Source organism: Monomorium pharaonis, chromosome 6 (assembly GCF_013373865.1).
Source record: "Monomorium pharaonis isolate MP-MQ-018 chromosome 6, ASM1337386v2, whole genome shotgun sequence".
Classification (NCBI taxonomy): domain Eukaryota; kingdom Metazoa; phylum Arthropoda; class Insecta; order Hymenoptera; family Formicidae; genus Monomorium; species Monomorium pharaonis.
In genome coordinates this window covers 7,906,810-7,927,427 of record NC_050472.1, presented here as the reverse complement: position 1 = coordinate 7,927,427, position 20,618 = coordinate 7,906,810, and the positions used below count along the sequence as shown (strand labels likewise).

The following is a 20,618-nucleotide window of genomic DNA, read 5'->3' as shown; positions in this document are numbered from 1 at the left end:
ATAAGGACTAGTAGGGCCAGGCACAATAAAATTCGGCCGTCACGTTGTAGGCAGCGATCTGTTAGAGCGACAACTCGTATAAGTATCCATATAGCGAGGCTATTAAATAAACACATATTGTCTATTGTCCGACGAGTGTATTTATTGTTGATGCTGATCGTTCCCTTCTGCAAGCCTCTAAACAATCTGATATTGAATGAAAATAAAATATCTCACGGAGGAAAAGTTTGACGTTTATTCTATTCCTTAATTTCTATTCCTAAAAATATTTAATTAGATTTTTTGCTATTTGTAGCTGTGTGGTTCTGTTAAACTGTTATAGTATAAAAATGTATACTAATGCGCATCGTTGTAATTTTTACATTTTATTAAATTTCGTATTTTTAAAATCTTACACATTTGTATTTTATATCATACATTTGTTTTTTTTTTTTTTATTGTTGAAGTGGCATAGTAAGGGATTTTTTCGAAATACAAAATATCTTAGAATCTGAAGTTTGCTTCCAAAGCTTACATTTAAACTGTTTCTTTCAATTCAGCTACGAGTATATAAAAATTAATAATAACTATTTAGCTGTCATTTAGTGATAATATTAAGATTATTATTTGCATTATTGTGCAGAGAAAAAAGAATAAGATATGCTAAGAAACACGAATGCTTTCGTAACAGAAGGTAATTTGCTTAATGCAAAAAAAAATTAAATTACAATTACGTTAAATCTAACCTGATATATTTACATGAAAAAAAAAATCCATTTGTACCTTCAATAACTCCATGATATTAATTTTGTATTTTAATATAAACAAGTTTTATTCTATATTTTATTATATAATTTTGTTTCATATTTACAAAAACATATTTATAATTTAATAAAGATTGTTTAATCGGTAGCTTATTCGGACCGATCCTTGCGTGTTCGATTGAAGCAGCACACTAAGTTATTTGCGTCTATGTGTCCTGATGAAATCCTCGATCATTACGATAATTATGAAACCAGGGAATATCATACGACTTTGATGCTCGGGGATGTTTCAGGTTGGGACCATTTATTGGATTATCAATTGCTGTTATGACGAATCGCAAATTATAACGCGTCGTTTCAATTATCATACAGGCTTCACAGATCTCGCGGAGAAATATACGAAAACCGGCGTTGGCGGACCCTCCAAGCTGTCGGAAACTTTGAACAGCTATATTGGCGCGATGGTACAGGAGATTCTCTCGCATAACGGGGACGTCGTGAAATTCTCTGGCGACGCATTCATAGTGATGTGGAAGCTCCAAGAAGGAATGCTTATGCGCGATATCGCGTCGGAAGCGATGCAGACCGCGTGTATCATACAGAAACATTTTGGAACCTACAATACCGACGTCGGTGTAACGCTCAGAGGTTCCATTACGTCAATAGTACATTAATAATGTATCAAAGTAGTGAATTCTAGCATTTCTGAAAGTCTACGTTAATTCAGAAATCAAAGATTACATTTTTTAGAACATTACATTACATTTAGAAGAATTTCGCACGTTTAATAATAACTGAAAATTAATTTTGTAATGTTTTTGATAGTAAAACTTGCCATTGCTTCCGGGATAATATACTTCACGTCTATTGGCGATCCAAATACGATGTCTTACTATGTTATCACTGGAAAGCCTGTCTGGGACGTAAAGTTTGCTGAAGCATTATGCCGGTATTATTGAGAAATATTATCTGTTATTTTAATTTTATTTTTTTTGTAAAATATATATAATTAATGAAACAAATATGGAAAAAAAAAGTAAAGATTATTCTATTTATGCATACATTAATTTTATAAATATATTTTTGTAAATATAAGACAAAATTATATGATAAAATATAGAATTAAACTTATATTAAAATACAAAATTAATCATGGAGTTATTAAAGTAATAAATGTTTGTAAGTTTATATTAAAATACCAAATTAATATCATAGAATTATTAAAGTAATAAATGAAGGTGTTTCTTTTCATATAGTATATGTCAGGTTAGATTTAACGTAATTATAATTTAGTTTTATAAATTCATAAATTTTAATTAAATAAATATAAAAGAACATTTTTGAAGTGGTACTAACAAGTAACTAGTAAAAAGTTTTTTACTTTTCATTAATTAAAATTATATTTGGTTAAGTTTATGAGAAAGAGAACCAAGTGTTTATTTTACGGAATAATTAGTCTATTAATTTAATACTCATCATAATATAATAATTACATAAAATCCTATTTAGAGGTGGCGATATTATTGTGGCGCCTAGCAGTTGGCAATGGGCAAATCCTAATGAATACATTTACGAAAAGTTACCGGATGACGTGCATACTCTGATTATAGCTTGTTCAGTAATGTGGTATCAGTCCAGATATGACATTCTAAATGGCACTAAAATCGGTACGTAATATTATACTGAAAAAAATGTAAAGAGTTATATTCCATACAACAACAATAATAACAATAATATATATTGTAATTGCTAGATGACAAAACTACCGAAGATATCAAAAGCCCCTTCGGTTTATCGCCTGAAGCTAAAACGCCAAATAATAAAATTTTATCGAACTGGATCGGCGAAGTTCAGAACGAGCATGATTTTGAGGAAGTTGATTACAGTCGTGAGTAAAAATGTATAAGGAAACGTATATTTGAGTTAAACAAGGCTCAATACTAAAGAAGGCTCATTTTTTAACTAAAAGCACATTTTACGCTTTGAGTATACATTTTAAAAGATGTCATAGAACTAGAAAAGTCGATGAATTAGAAATGGCAGCAACATGTTTATTTAATGCAATAAAAACTTTGTCACAAAATGGGTTCATGAGTTCTTTTAAAAAATAACACTACGTACGCATACATTATATATATATTTTTTTTTGTGGTTTATTATAATATATTGTGTAATAATATTATTCATAATTTCCTTATTATAGAATTTAACAAATTTGTATTTCAATTTTTTTGGAATACGTTTAATTTTTGAAAAACAACTCATGCACATATTAAAAGTGAGATTCACTTATATAACTATTATTGTATTGTTCGTTATATGTGGAACTTACATCAGAAAATTATATTTCTGAAATTGACACAGAATGCTGCTAATCAAAAAAACTAAAATTATATTCAAATGTCTAGAAATATCCAAAGATTAAAATATTAATTAAAGGTTAAATTAAATATAATTATAGCATTTAATAATAGATTGAATTTTACGAAACTTTATTTTTGTAATTTATTTTAAATTAATAAAATAACTAATATTAATTATTTTAAAATTGAAAAAAATAATACTTATTATTATATTAGTATTAACACTTTTAATTTATTTTTGCTTTAAATGTTATACATACAAGCATATAATAAAACTTAATATCAACGTTAAAATTTTTTTGTTTATTCATAAATATTCTATATAAAAGATATATTTTATTTTTGTAGTTAAAAAAGATTTTATTTTTACTTAATTTGTTTCTCCATAATATCTATAAGTATCTTATAGGTATCTTTATAGAGTTAAAAAAATATTGAAATGACTTACTTGGTTTAGGTAACTTAACCACATTGTGTTATTTATTTTTATCTTTTCCAAATCGACCAGATCGTGAACAATTATAAGTGTTTAATTTTGCAGTGAGGCCCAAAGTCATAAAAGTAGCTAAAGAGGGATTGAAAGATTCATTGAGAAGCTACATGCTTAGACCAGTAATACGATCCGTGGAAATGGATGAGCCGTTAGAGCATCTTACAGAGATGAGACAAGTAGTCATACTCTTCATCAACGTTATCACGACGGTCATGGACAATATAGAATTGATTTCGCTCGTTAGCGAAGCTTATAAACTAGTCTGTGGGTAAGTATCCAAATATATTCCTATTTAGCTCTTTTAGCACATAATCAGTTATATATAAGAATTATTTTTATTTATTTTATTTAATTATATTAGCCCTATGAGTGTTGCAATTCTATTTATTGAATTATTTGCAATAATTAATTTAGAAAGAACTTATCCACGATCTTATTTTAAGTCTTTTATTTTTCAAGAGTAGTCGGTGAGATGCATGGATGCGTGAACAAGACATCTCTCTTTGACAAGGATCTGATATTCCTCTGTATATTTGGATTGCGCGGCGACAAACACGTGCTAGAATCGCAGATTGGACTGAGATGCGCTAGTAGGTTGCGGCAGGAGCTTTTAGTGATGGAGAACGTAAAATCCGTGACGATTGCTGTTACCACCGGGATGACATATTGTGGTGTGGTCGGTCATATCTTACGGAGGGAATACACAGTGATAGGAATGTCGGTGAACAAGGCAGCGCGTTTGATGGTTGCGTACAATAACAAAGTAATTAAATTCTAGAAAAATAATTACACAGTTTAATAAAAAAAAGAATACTTGAACGCGTTCCGCGGAATTAGTTATCATCTTAAATTTTTTGGATGCCAAATATAAAAATTCGGTTTCTGAATTGTTCTATCACATTACAATTTTGAACAATTTGCGATTAAAGTTACAAAAAGAACTATTTTTATATATTTTGTGCTGGAGAAGTTTTATTGTTTCCTAAATTTTACAACAATTTGTTTTTTATTTTTAACAAAAATTGAATATTTCTGAGAGGAGAAAATAACTTGAAACTTTTATAAAAAATTTTAATAATTTTAAATAAAAAATGTAATTTTTATACCTAAAAGATAATAATATTGTAGAAAAACAAAGATAGAAATAGGAAAGGAGAATAAGAAATATAAAAAAATAAAAAGATAAGAAAGATAAAAAGAATAAGAAATTTTAAAAAATGATAATAATATTGATAATTTTTACAATATAGCAACTTTCGTAAATTATATTTACTTGTCATTCTGCAAATTATTCCAATTTAAAAAACCTAAGTATTCTCTTTGAAAACCTTTTATAACTTTTATAACTAACACAAAAATTTTAATCTTGATTTATTGCAAGCATACATACGTAAAAGAAATACAATTTTTTACACGATGTTTGGTTTAGAAAATTCGTCAATTGCACACAATTGCAAATTTATACCAATTTCAAATTTAACAATAGCCTTCTCAAAGGATCGACAAATATAAAAAACGTTTAGGCGTAAAATGTATAGCTAAACCTCTACTTTTTTTGCGAGCAGGTAACACCATAGAATTAATTCTTGAAGTTTTATAGCTGCAAAAAGTGAAAGTTTGACCTGTGTATAAATGAAGAGTTCAATCGTGGCTAACACAAAAAATTTCATTTGTTATATTCAGACAACTTGGCGATTTTTCTTGTCCGCTGACCTTCGAAAAACTAATTTTAAGATAAGTAAACGTTCGACGTATATCAATCGAAAAACTATATTGCTCCTTTTCTTTTATTTTTATAAAATTTTGAAAATATTGTTACCTCCGGGGGACTTCACATTTTATCATACGCTAATCTTTTAGAAATAAATACGTTAGAAATACTCTGAGGATTATCAATGGTCAAGGGGTCGCGGAGCTCAAAAACTCCGCGCCACGTGAGAGTGTCTGGTTTTCATAATCAGAAGTAGTCAGACACTAAAGTCATTAAAATTCGGCGGGGGTCAGGTCCTGTTGAAATAAAAGTTTAAATATTTACGCAGCGCCACACCGGGCTCTCGACAGTCTAAGAGCATTTTCAAGATTTTTAACGACCGCAAATAAGCGCCAGATAGAAGTTTAAACGAAAGGGACAAGGGCGCGTTTGGTTTCAAAAGTAATATATATTTTTTTATATGGATGCAATGTTTATCGAAAGAGGACCAGACTACCTCAAAATGCCAGAAAGCCATAAAAGATTTTCTGAAACCAGATGCGTTTATTAACTCTAAAGAAATCCGCGCCTGGAAAACATAAATTTCCTTCTCCTTTCTAGATAAGAACGCCCTGACATTTCCAACCTTCCCCTCCCTTACTAGATCCGAAAATTCCAGACGGAGACAAGGAAAAGTGGAACCAATAGTCGGGGACCCTAATAAACAGTACCCCGAAACCAAATAACCACTTATCCAATGAGAACCTTTAAAAACTAGTTTCCACGCATTCCCGAAAGAGAGTCCTACCAATTAGAATATTTGAACCACCTACATCTGGATCCTCCCTCTGTAAGACTCTACGTATATAATACCGAGCAGGTAGTTAAGTTTAGTTTTTTTAGTAGTTAGTTACCAGTCAGTTAGTTATCCAGCGGTTGGAGAGCAATTAGTTACCCAGTTAGTGAGTCAATGAAATAATCACGTAGAATCAGTGCGGGAATAAACTTTAGCCGTTCCATCTGGTCAAGAAGCCTATTCAATTCCGACAAATTTGTTCGAGAACCAGTAATGAGTAAGTCTCATAATCAACTCAATTTCCTTTTTTTTGTTTTTTACTTTACTTATCTACTCCCTCTCGTCGAACCCAACGGAAGTAAGAAATCTATCACTCGCTCGAACTCACTTCGAGTCTCTCCTCCCTCTCCAATTTGCGAAGACGTCATCCACCGCCCTCGCCTTTCTTCACCTTCCACTTGCGAGGACGTCACCCACGGCTCTCGCCTCTTCCTCTTTTCTCCCTCACCGATCCGCGAGGACTTATCTCGAGTCTCTCCCCACACGTTATCCCTTATCCTTTTACTATTTCGAGGATCCCCGTTTTCCTCACGTAATTATTTAGTAAAACCCTTCGATCATTTCCTTGCTCCGCGTTTACAGTAAAACTATAAAATTAAAATGAAAAATTGTTTTGTTTCCCTTTCTCCGCCCACCACATTCTTGTAGTATCTGTATAATTATATACATACTCACTATGCGTTTTAAATTTGATTATTTTACCGTTATTATAAAATTATCACAACTTTAGCGCTTATTCGTCTTTTTATATTTTTAAAATTTTGTTATTAGAATAAATACTTTTATTAATTTTACGTAAACTCCATCATTTATTTAAGTTTCAACGACCTCTCCTCATCCCCGAACAAAGATTGCATCGGGTCGGATCCCGAGCAATTAAGTTTGTTGACTCTAAACTTGGACTTACGAGCGCACGACTGAAAATGCAGGATTATAACGGGTCTACCGACACGCTGACCTACGTTTTCGAGTCATAAAAAATGCGTTCGACCCAAGGCAACTACCTTCTCTCTCCCTCTCTCTCTCGCGTGCCTATGGAAGTGGTAAGTTTCGTTACGTCCTTCCCTGCTTTATCTCCCCTCCTTTAAAGTATCCTCATAACCCAAAGAATTAAGTTTAAATCTCATAAGGCTGGACGTAACAATATGTTTTGTCAAATTTGTCACGGTCACCGATAGTTACCAGATAGTATTTGTACCTGTCTGGGATAATATGACGGAGAAAACAGAATTTTAAACAAATAACTAGTGCCACATATAAAACCAAAGGTTTTAATTTTTTTTTAGGAAATTCTAGGAAACATTGAATTTTTTTAAGAAACATTGAAATTCTATTGAAAATTTTATAAGTTGCAATAAAACACGGTTTCTTCGTCTGCAAACATGTCCCAGCATATTTTTCGACAAAAAAAAATTAAGTGAAACATAAATCAAAATTTCTAAGGGGCTGAGGAGCATGAGAGCTACGTATTTTTCCACTAAAACTAAAATAATTTGGGCGGAGACAGGAAAACAGAACCAGTGGCTGGTTATTCGAATGGATAATAGGCGATAACAATTCCCCCCAATAAGGTGAACTTAGAGTTTACCAACAAAACAATCTCACTAATTAGAAAGGTGAAAATTTGCTAATCTAAACCTAACTCTCAGTACCTGATCTGCCTACTTAGATCTGTCCAATTTGTTTGTGAAGTATATAAATTGCAAATTTTGAAAATTGACACTCACTCTGTCTGTTCAGTTTTAGCTTAATAACATTGCGTTCAAATCTGTGCGTGATCTTTGAAAACCGGTCTTGCAAGCCGTAGCTAAACAATCGAGCAATTATTCGAAAGCTAGAGCGAGCTAGGATTGAAGAATTTATCAACTAAATCGGCAGCGGGATCAACAATTAGTAAGTCCAAAATTACCTGCACAATTATTAAAGCGTTATCCTCCTAACCAAACCTTTATTTTGAATTCATTTTTAATCATTTTTATATTAATTGTAGTGGAAAATCATTTCTGCCCTCGTCCAAAACGAAATCGTTCGAATATAAGACGATCTCGACGGAGGCAAGCTCGCAAACTCTTGGACGAGGCATACCGCAAATATTTAGAAAGCTTGGGCAATCAGTCTATTTTACATCAAGTTCCTTCTTCACTTCCTTCTGAGAAGTCAAAAGGTTCGAATTTCCTCGAGCCAGATTCTCGATTAATTCCTTCTGAGGAAATCCTCATTCTCGAAGAAATAACACGCGAGCTTCTTGATCCTCTGGAGGATAGAATAGATTGAAAGAAAATGTCTTTGAATAAACATATGCACGCACATAATTATCTAATTTTATTATTTAATCTCTGAGAAATTATTATTATTTATTATGCAAATCAAAATTAGGTAATTTTATTTAAAATGTAGTCACTTAAATTTATGTATCTTTTTTGTAATACTCACCCTGTGAACCGCATCTAAAAAATATAAAAACTTTAATTCAACATATAATAATATTAGTACATTAATTTTACCGATCTATATATGTTTAAACATATCAATAAATTAATTAGATTGCCTAACGGTCTGCATCGGATCTTAGTGATGAATATGATTTTTTCTATTAATTTAAACTTCTTAGCTTATTTAAACTGCTTTTTTACTTTAATTATTCCATCAATTTATATCAATTATATTGTAAATAATTAAAAAATTATCTAATTTCTTGTAAAATTTATTTAAATAAATGTATGTAATTTTTCCACCAATTATAATCAAACAACTACGGCATTATTCAATTAAAATTATGTATTATCTTGTATTTATGCTTCTAAAAATAAATACTTACGTTAAACTTTAACGTTATAGTCTATTTATTTTAAAATTTTAACTAAACCTTCGTCTTCTTTCCTAACAAAAATCTACAGTAGTGTCTTGAGTTATAACAATTTAGTTTGCTGACTCGAAGTCAGCAAACTAGTTTGTACTGTAAAAAATTTGTATAAAATCACACCTATTATAGTAGATAATTTTGACCTATTATAGAAGTAAATTTTTGCAAGTGTATAATTTTGCAGTACACAAGTAAAAATAATTTAATTTGTAATACATTTACAGTTTATACACATGTATAAGAAACAAATTAAGGAATTATTGTGAAATGTATATACAAAATTATAAACACGCGAAAATTTATTTATTCTATAATAAATGTTATTTTGTACAATTTTTGCAGCGTGAACTTACGAACGTACGACTCAGGAAAAGAGTTATAATGGTCTATTGGCACGTTTAACCCATTTCTTAGTCATAAAAGTGCGTTCTACTTATATATAAGACATATTATCTCCAGCGTACCTGCAAGAATAAGTTGTTGCGTCTTTTCTTGCCTTATTCGCATTCTTCGAAAAATTCTTTCATAAATTAAACTAATTTTGTAATTTTAAATGTAACACTTTTGAGAGAGAGAGAGGGCTAAAAATTTATTTCAATGTAATTTTGATTGTAAAACTTCTCTAGCACACCCCACGAAGTACAAAAGAATTGCAGGAACATTGCAGAAATATTCTATCACAATGTAACATTGCGAAAACGATATCCCTTTAATAGTAATTTTTTGCGCATTTCTAATTAAAATGCCAAATACTTTGCTTTTGTTTTGTGTCTTTTTTATCTTTAAGGTGATATGCGATCGAGAAAGCTTTCTACATTCTCGTCTCGAAGCGAGGCACTTTATATTGCAGAAACCGAGACATTTAAAAGGAATCACAAATATTGGTCCTGTCTACGAGTTTGAGGAACAAATAAAGTATTTTGCAAATTTCTTATGATTTCTTTAAAAATCTCTGTTTATCTTTCATTAACACGTAAATTTACGTATTGTTGTAGATTTACGCCTGAATTAATACAAAGAAAATATCCTTTGCTTGGACGGGAAGCGCAAATTAAGATTTTTCAACAGATGTTATCAAATCTGATAGCACATTTCACGATGGACAAAACGCAACATTTAGAACTTGAATACAGCATGCTGGTTATAAAGTAAGCCTTTTAATTATTATTAAAATTTTTTATGTAACATAATTTGAACAATAATTTAAACTATATATTTTTTAAGCAATTACATTAATAATTACTAAAGCGCTGATTATGGTTAAAATTAAATTTTGATCTTAAAAAGTAATATATTTTATACATAAATTTGATATAAATTTTTAGTTTCATCAAATGCGCATCAAATACAATCATAACTAAAACTAGAATTAATGTTACAATGTTACAAATTAAAGTAACTGTTAATTTTAATCATGATGCTAAGTGCATTTTTAAAGACTATCGAGTATTTTTAATGCAAAAAATAATTTTGATTTAATTTTTTTATTTTTTAATTTCAGCTATTAATTTGCTAATGTAATTTACTATATTTAATTTAATTTAATTTTTAGTGTCTTCTTTTTTAGAGGTGAACCAAAAATCGGCAAGACAAGATTGTTGAGTGAAATTGCACAAAATATTCCCACAGGTGTTTCACATAACTATATTTCTTTGGTCATGAGTGATGCCAAGGTTAACATACATATAAGATTTTTTAATTTTATATATATATTCAATAATACCAAACATCAAAAGATTCTTGAAAGTTTTAGTTTTACAAACTGCGCGACAAACACAGTTAGTCTTAAATGCAAAATTAAAGTTAAAGTATCACAAATTAAATTAATCGTTAATAATAATGCTACACGAATCTTGGAAAACTATAAATAACAACTCTTATCGCAAAACATAATATTAATTTTATTTAAAACATTTTTTATTTTTGACTATAAATTTGAAGATGTTTCTGTCTTATTTCTAATCGGCAAAGGTTTTTCTCTTAGCACAGACTTCTTATAGTTTGGCCCACATGATATTTTTTATGCCGTTGGGCTTCAATCTCATCACTGCTACAAGGGAGCGCGAAGAGATACTGATGTCGCATTTGAGTAATGTCAAACCAGAATTGCTCTGCGCTCTTAATCAGCTCTTTAATGTAAAGTTTAAGATGAGCCCGCATTATACAAGACTATCCAAAAAGCAAAAGCGCAAACTATTGAGGATGTTTCTGCTCCAATTAATGAAAAGCTGCTTCAAAGAGTTATGGGTGGTGATTATCGATAATATCCAGTACAGTGACGATGATTCTATGAAACTGTTTCATACGATGTCCAAGCAGAACACAATCTTCTTCGTTCTCAGTCTCGGGTGCAGGCTCACCGGCGAGTACGAAATACACCCCGTTTTGAAAGAAGCACGAGTACGAGCATTGAAATAAAGTTAAAACGAATATTTAGGTTTAGTTCTACAACTTAGTTTAAAAAAAAAACCGGGGTTTACTTAATTATATCCAATAAATAAATTTGCTTTACATAAAACAAATTCTCCTATTAGACATTGCTAATTAGACTCTGGTTAAACTAAATTGTACAACTGAATTTTTAAGGGAACACAGTAAAAAAAATTGTGTTAAATTTAACAGATATCGCATGTCTAAAACGGTCCACAGAAATTTTTCTGTTAATTTAACATATTAAAATGTAAACATTATGTTATATTTTAACATAAAAATAAATGTAAATGTTATAATTTGACATAATTTTTATGTAACAATTTAATGAGAAAATTATGCCAAAGTAACACATGTAACATGTTACTTAAATATTATAATAATGTTAATGTAACACATAACGTGTTACAATAACATATTATATATGTTATTTTAACATAATTATAATATAATTTTAACATTTATATAACAGTTATATATATTAATTTAAAATATCATATATGTTAAATAATAATTATCTTAGAAATGATGAACAATTTTTTTACAATTGCATATATAAATTGTTTCAGGATCATCGATAAAAATTTTATGTGTGTATATTATTAGACTGATCAGTCCAATATTATAATACATGTGAATACAATCGTACTTGGTTCTCTGTTCTTGGCGAGTCCCTTTTATTCACCCAATAGGTGAATTTTTTTCACGAGAAATGTGTCTCGGAATAAATAGTAAAGTCCTTAAAAATGAAATGATTTTTGTTAAAACCCAATTATAGAGTAAATTCAACATTTTTTTGTGTCAATTTTAACAGATAAATCCTATCACTAATAATAAGGAACATAGTTAATGTGTAAAATTAAAAGTACGTTTGCATTGTGTTACTTTTACACTTTTTTTTAGTTATTCTAATAATTTAACATTTTACTTGAATTAACACAACAGCAATATATTAAAGTAGCAAGGAAATATGTTAAATTTTGACATAAAAGTTTTAACCAAGATATTTTTTAACGAAAAAACACAAAATTTTTTACTGTAAAATAATTTAACTAAAAGAAAGTTAATTAAGTTGCGTTGATTAAAATAATTTTTTATCGCCAAATAATGTGTCTCTTCTTTATGCCTTTATAATTAATAAAAAAATAAATAAATAAAAGAATTACATTAAATTGACGCAATAAATTTTTTATTTATTTTTATTATGTTGCAAGATGTAAATGTGTATGTATACACATATAATTAATTTAGCATTATTGGTAGATAATCAAATTGGATCCCATAGATAAGTGGTATCACGCAGCGCTTGCTTGTCAAATCCTTGATATATACGGAATTTCTCCAGAACTCGAAAGGTTAGCCATTCTAAATATGCAACTTACTTTTGTTAATAAAAATAAAAGAATATTTTTTGCGTCTGTAGTTTGTGTAGTCATACCTTGTCTCTTTTTAGATTAATTCAAGAAAAAAGTTTTGGCAATCCAGGATGGATAGAAAGCTACTTATTGAGCCTCACGCAATCTGGTAGCCTCGTAATATTGCATATCAGCACAACGCTTGCAGAGGAAATGGGCTATGTTCTTCCTCCCATTTATATGCTAAAAAGGTCTTATAATTTTATTTATAATCCTAGATTGCAACTTATCCAATATCTCTACTTTATTTTCTTTTAAACCTGTTTAGATTAGCTTTAGAAGACATTTTTCTAAATAATGAGAATAATAAAGAAGAACGTTCAGATAAATGGAAAATGTATAGGATAAGTTATCGAGTAGATTTCTTCTGTCTCTCTTTTCATTAATTAGTTTCATGTAATTAATATATAATATAAGATGTTTCTTTTAATTTGAGAATGGTCCAATATCTTCGATGAAGCTGCAAAGCGTCGTCCATAAATCGGGAATACCAATTTACGATGAAACTATTGCCGTTTGCAAATTTTCGGAAGGTTTTGTACCAGAAGAAGATGTTGGAATGACGATGGACGGTAAATAAAATCTTTTTTATGTTTAATATTTTTTGCACGACAATTTAAATAGTTTATTAATTGTCTATATTTTTAATAATTGTTTACACATTTTTATAAATTGACATTTCTTTTCGATTTGGACAATATAATAACTTAAAGTGTACATTGTACAACGTTTTTATACGTTTTACAATATGTTTAATTTTTTGTCCTATCCTATGTGATGTCATCAGTAATGGTCTTGAAGATGTTTGATTCTTTAACACCGTTGGATCAACTGTTATTAAAATGCGCGTCTGTGTTGGGAGAAATAATTAATAGAAGTATGCTGGAGTATTTAATGGAAGATAAATCTAAGAGGGAAATTGGACTTGGTAAAAAGTAGTTAAGAAAGTTTAAATGTTGTAATAAAAGAGTCTTTCAATATTTTTAGAGGATGCCTTGACTTAAATAATTATGTAATTTTGCTATGTACCACTAAAAAGTGTTTAAAGCAATACTTACTTTCTTACTGCAGCTATCAAAAAACTTTTTGAGATTCAAATTTTTGGATGTGCACGGGGTGATTTCACTACAAGTGGCAGACCGTTGGTATTCTATAGAAATATAAGAAAATCTAATTTTGAGACAGAGACTACATGCGAATGTGTGGATCTTATGATACCAGGTATAATTAAGCAAACATTAATCAAATACTCAGTTAAAGCAATTAAGGAAATATTCTTGCTTTTGATAACATTTCTATGTTTTCTATAAAGAATTTTTTTGAAAGAAAGCATAAAACGTTTGAAACTTTTAGTACATTTATTCTTTAAAACTTTAATAATTTTTTACAAATTTTTTCAAATGTTAAGCAAAATATCCTTTTATTGTTGTCGTGATTCAAGATGTATTAATTATTAAATAAAATTTAAAAATTTTTTAATATATAGAAATATTGTTTTTGTTCCAATTACAATAAAGTTTAATTAATATCTGTAAAATTGACGAAATTAAAAAAAATTTTGTCTTTTTATTTTTACTTTTTTTTTAGCGGAAAACTGAAAAGTTAGAATTTTTATTTGATAATTTATGTACATCTTTTGTCTGTCCAAAAGTTTATTCAATTCTAGTTTAAAAAAAAACATATAGACTTACTTATTCTTTACAAAACTTTTATAATAAAAGCAAGATTAATATTTAGATGAACTAATTGACTTACCGCGGTACGCGTCGTGCGGTCTGCTGCATTTCAAAATGTCGATGTTTCGTGAAACTACTTACAGGTAGTGACTAATTCTATTATTGTTATTCGGAAAAATTGTAATAATAGAGCAGTTAATAAATAATATTCCAAATGTTTTATATTAAATTTTATTAATTTTAATACTTTAGGTATTAATAAATTTTATTGTCTCTCTTTGTATTTAAAGATCACTTACAGAAAATCAAAAGATGGAATTACATAGTAAGGCGTTAAAATATCTTCGACAACATACCAAACGGTGTATGGCTTGTGGCGAGATACAGTTCACAAGACTATTAGGAAAAACAGCTGTTCAGGAAATTAAAAGAACGAAATTAGTTGTCGACATCGCCGAAACGCATCAACTTGAAGAAGCAACTTACACTCTCAAAAAGGAGGCAGAAAATGGTATCAAATATATGTGAAATTAATCTTAAAGCTTAGATACAAGTTAAATTAATGCATTATATATTCTAAAACACTTTCTAAGCAATTTTTTGGAACGTTTTATAACCGACATCTAAAACTGTTTCTCATAAATTAAAATAGTGACTAGAAAAACGTTTTCCTCTTGTTGAGAACAGATCATAGATGAGCCTATTCTTTTTATAACGTAATTTTATTTCAAATTGTCTATTTCTTAAATTGTTCAGTTTCACTTTTTAATTCTTAATTTCCTTTTATTCTTAAAATTAATTCTAGTCTTTTTATTTTATAATTTTGTTATTTAACTTATAGAAGTATATTTTATTATTTAGTAATTTAGTTTATTGATTTATTTTTCAATGTACTACTGTATTCAAATTTTGTCATTATTGGTTACTATAGTCCGTTTTAAGGCCTAATTTCTCAGACGTTTATTTTTTTTTTTGATTATGTTGCAAAAACATTAATTATTACAAAATATAAAGCAGTTTTATAAAAACTGCTACATCATCTCTATCAGATTACATTTATTTTGAGTTTCATTTTTTTTTGTTTAAAAAATATTAAACACAAAGTAGTATGCTATAATGCTATTGATTTTCTTTTATATTAAATCAATGTGTTAGCTGAAAAGTTATAGATATGCAGTAATTTTAAAATAAAAATTTTTTTTAATATTATTATAGTTGTAATTACTTTATATGTATAAAAATTTGAAAATCATAAAAATTTCTTAATAAAATTAAAAAAATATTGTACCGCAAGATATACAACAGGTGACAGAGAGAGCACCGAATGTTTTCAACATCTTTCGAAAAGTTAGGAGGCCTACCAAGACTTTTTCTAACGTCGACTTCGCCAACTGTCAATGTCATCTTATTTTAACAACTGTTTACGCTCAGATGTTGGAACATTGTCAAGGAATAGGTGAGTTTACGTGAATGCATTAAATATTTTATATATCTTTTTTTTAATTATTGAAATTTTAATTATTTTGTTATTGTCTGTTCTAGGAAAATCAGATATGATCTTAACGGCAATTTTGGAATTTGTGGAAGTCTGCTTAGCAAGTAACAATGTACCTCAAGCTCGTAGACTTTTAAGTGACGCTGAAGTTTTGCTTCAACAAGTAAGGAAGACAGATACAACAGAATAAAAATAATAAAATAGATTAAGAAAATGAGTTAACGTTGATGCTTAACCACAGATGTTTGAGATGAACGATGAGAAATTGATATTGCTGCTTTATCTCAAAGCAAAAATCCAGACTTTTCAAGGTAAATGCCACATGGAAAGTGGTTTAATCTCCGAAGCAAGTAAAAAATTGAACGAAGCATTACATAATCTGGGATACAATTATCCACGACGCAAATTCACAATCGACTTGAAGTCGACAATTCAACTCGATCTGCTGAGATGGAGATTGATCTGTCCTAAGCGTTGGAAAATCGATACCACCAATGAACTCATTACGAATTATATCGAACAGCTAGCTAAATGCTTGGCACAAATGTTTATTGTTTTTAGAGTAAGGATCACTGAACAGAGTCTTTACAGTAAAAACAAATTGTATTTTTATATTAAAATTTTTATTAAAATTTTTATATTAATTTTTAAGTGTTGTATTAAATTATACATAAGTTAACATAAGCGTTAATTTTGTTATGCTATTTGAATGTTTTGTGTTAAATTGATAATTAACATTTCTTAATTTTCATTAAAAATAACATAATTTATAAATAAAAGAACAAATAACATACAAATAATGTAATTTTAAAACAAATTTTGAGATAAGTGAATATTATTTGAAACAAGTGAAATGTATTAAATTTAACATAGTAATTTTTAACACATTATATTTACAGATAGTTTGTTACAATTATTAAGTATTTTGTATGATAGATAAATATTTTGATAAATATTTTAAACAATAAGCTTCACATTCTTGTAACTTACTTAATTACTTAATTTGTGAATATTTAGCTTTTATATTAAATTTTGTGATTTAAAGTTTACTAGTATCGATTATAATTTATAGGAAACAAAGACAATGCAGAAACAAGCACGGCTAGCAGCCATTTGGGGTTTAAATGCTGCGTTGGATGCATCGAATGATTTCTTCACACTTTGCGCCTCATTCACCAATATGATGTTTACCGCGCACGTCTATCAAACCAAGTGCTGTTCTAAATTATAATTTAGAAATTACCTAAAAAATCTTATAGATTAATCAAAATTAATTAATCATTTTGACTTACCATATTTATTACAAGCCGTTTTTGTAGCGTTATTAAATTTCTCATTTTGTCATGAAAACATTAATTATATTATTTAATTATTTTTGAGCAGGTTTTCAATTGTTCCTTACTTGGAAAAACAGGCTCTTAGCATTTGTGCGAAGAAAGGAGATTTACTCGAATTTCAAGAGCTCAAAGCCATCGCCGAGCTTTACGCAGGAATATTTTTCTCGCGGTGGTTGAGAGGAGAGATCAGCAAAGCAATCAGAATCGGTTTTATCACAATGAGGATGGCGCAAACTATGGATTCTGTTTTTCTCAAATTGCATATATTACCGAGATTAGCGCATTTACTCATGCTCTCGTGTCGGCATTCGGAAGTAGTGGCTATGCTGAGAGAATTGGGTAAACTCTTTATACCAATAGATATTAATAAATCTGAATAATCTTAACTCTTAATGAGTTTTATTAATCTTGAATGCAATAGCTAAAATAATGCACATTGAATTGTTTCTTAATTATATGTAAAAATACCATAAAATTGTATATGCACAGAATTTGCGTCGCGAAACAACATGGACAAATCGAGTTGCACTTGGTATTACGCTTTATGCGCTGATGTGCAACTCGACACTGGCCTTACGGTTCTTTCGTTTCAAAATTGTGACGAATATTATCTTAAGGAAGGAGAGACCATAATCAGCCTTCACGATCCCGAAGCGGAAAGACGATATTTTACTTCCATGTGGTTATGGTAAATATAAGAAGTCTTATACATTGGAATCGAAATTAATCTGTTTTAAAAATAAACTATTACTATATAATTGTCAAAGTTTTGCTTTTTTATTTCAATATATATTATTGAAGGTGTATCAGAACACAGCAGTGGGAAGCCACAAAAGTTTGGAACAGCAGGAATATAACGGCCGAAAGTGCGGTAGACGAGCACAAAGTGGCAGTAACGATTACCGCATTGAAGAAACTTGAAGGATTGTTAATTTTGTACGGTAATAAAGTAGATAAATATATAAATGTTATGCAAAATGTACAATTATAAAAAGAAGTAAAGTCACAATTTTGCAGTAAGAGAAGTTACTAACAGGAATATAAACGCATTAATCACGATAGCAGAAATTAAGCATGAATTCAAGCGTATAGAAAGTATGATAAAGATCATAAAAATTGCAATTCCCAGGTAAAAGAGAAATATATGTAACATTAAAATATTTATATTAAATCTAGAGTGCTATATTGAGTAAATTTTCATCCAGTATTAATTTTAATAAAATTAAGTTTAGTGTAGTTTTTGCTATTAAAATTTTAGTAATAGTATAATAATATAGTTTAAAATAATCTATATAAATAAAAATGTAAATGTTTGTTCCTCATCTAATCTAAAATCTAAAATCTGCGTAAGTTTTTCACCGATTGTTTTCGGTGCTTGACTGCTCGTCAAACTTGATCGAGGTCGATAACGTACAGACATTTGTGCACATTATTAACGAAATTTTGTACGTATTTCTTTTATATCTCATTTGGAAATCCTTTTCCAGAATTAAAGTTTATGTACTAATATCAGCTTATGAATTGAATTTTATAATTACAAAAAATTTTCAGATTGCTCTTTTTAGTCACGAAATTTTCGTAATCAGTAATCTTTTTTATTAGAACGCCCACGCTCAATCCGAAAGGGTAGTATTGTTTCTAAATGTTCACTCCACTTGGACCCAGGCTTGATTTATGCGTACAAAGTCCAAAATTTTCACATCAGGTACATTTTGTTACAAGTCGACGCCAGAAGCCGACAATTTTAGAATTTTTTGTCCTTTTTCCTACAAACTCATTACGGCCCGACTTTGTTATCGTCTATACTTTAATTCTGGAGAAGAATTTTTAATTCTGTAAATGCAATTAAAAGATTAGTGACTAGGGAAATTATCGGTAAAAACAGGACAACTTAATCTGGAACTAAGGATTTATAGAAATAATTATTAGTAGAGAAAAGCGAAAGGAACGTTTAAAAAAAGAGAGGAGAAGGAAAAAAAGGGAAAGGTTTTTGTAAAAAGATTAGTAAATAAAATAAGGGAGAATAGTTATAAGAGTGTATAGTTATAGGTTAAAAGAAAGAAGACTGTAAACAAATTAAAGTGACGATAGGAAGTGCAAGAAAAATGTTTAGATAGGATTATATTGTATTTTATGTAGGATTCTCTTTTTGGCCATGAAATGCTGAAGAGAATAAAGTTTATTATTATAGGTAGAATTCTTGCAATAGAAATAATGTAGAGGATTATAGCGGAGCAATAAGATTGGTATGTTATATAATAAAGTCATGCGACATATCAGTTAGAATAGATGGATAGTTGGATAAATGAACAGATGGAGGTATGCGCGTGATAGAAAACTTGTAAATCAAGTTCTCTTCTTGGCATTGTAATGCTGAAATGAATATAGAATTAATTAATTATATCTGAAGAATTTGAATCGCTATACTTTTTATCTAAATAATTAAGAAACCGATGTTTGCAGGTATATGTTGATGAAAGCTTATTATTATATGATACAGTCGCGCAAAAGTGCTGCGATAAGAATGCTACAAAAAACAAAGCAGTTATCTATGAAAGTGGACAACAGAATGATTTATGCTTGGGCTAATCATTGTCACCAGGTACGACAAAATTTTTTTAATTGTAATTTTATATAATTGATTAAATTTTGTCATATTATATGTAGGTTTGGCTAGGTGCCACATCCTCTATACATGAAGACTTATGGAAAGAAAGAACTACGAAGATATATGATGGATGGGATGAAATAAATGCCAATGATTCAATAATGATTTCTTTTACACTTCCATTACCGAATTAAGTATAGTAAAATTTGTAAACTTAATATTATTTACGTAAGAAGTATATGTATTTTTTAGTATATATTGTGTTACGTATATTGTATTATACATAATAATAAGAATTTTTCAATTAAACGCACGACAATATAACAGTGTGCAATTTAATTGTATTCGATCAAAAATTTTTCATACATATCTGTAATAAGCAGTATCAGAATAAACAAAAAGAAAACACCAACTAAACACTTACAGATGATATAAGAAATCCCTTAGTTGAGCCACAATAAATAAAATATGCATGTTCAATAAAATTATAACATTAATATAGAAATATGTAAGTATAACATTTGTATATGTGTACAAAATATATGTGTAAATATATTTTGTATAATGTGTATACAAAATATGTGTTTGTGTGTGTGTGTGTGTGTGTATGTCAACATTATTAATAAAAATATAAATAGAAAAAAGTAAA

The 20,618-nt window shown here is 29.1% G+C and overlaps 1 protein-coding gene and 1 long non-coding RNA gene across 2 annotated transcripts; both read left to right on the top strand.

Annotated features, from left to right (window-relative positions):
• The first annotated feature begins 268 nt into the window (after positions 1–268).
• On the top strand, positions 269–20,170 carry LOC105827853 (adenylate cyclase type 10). The gene is made up of 28 exons (XM_036287811.1): positions 269–1,036; positions 1,116–1,391; positions 1,569–1,692; positions 2,253–2,410; positions 2,497–2,631; positions 3,648–3,867; positions 4,059–4,362; positions 9,796–9,923; positions 10,004–10,156; positions 10,576–10,681; positions 10,998–11,408; positions 12,702–12,793; positions 12,892–13,044; positions 13,122–13,209; positions 13,290–13,425; positions 13,641–13,781; positions 13,925–14,074; positions 14,591–14,672; positions 14,820–15,040; positions 15,824–15,985; positions 16,072–16,187; positions 16,266–16,586; positions 17,097–17,236; positions 17,408–17,700; positions 17,851–18,049; positions 18,163–18,297; positions 19,825–19,963; positions 20,029–20,170. The coding sequence occupies exons 1-28, from the start codon at positions 952–954 to the stop codon at positions 20,161–20,163; spliced, it is 4,803 nt and encodes a 1,600-aa protein (XP_036143704.1). The 5' UTR covers positions 269–951; the 3' UTR covers positions 20,164–20,170.
• On the top strand, positions 4,803–8,571 carry LOC118645906. Its single transcript, XR_004963547.1, has 3 exons — positions 4,803–7,761; positions 7,886–8,038; positions 8,136–8,571. It is a non-coding gene; the product is annotated as an uncharacterized LOC118645906 (long non-coding RNA).
• Positions 20,171–20,618: the final 448 nt, after the last annotated feature.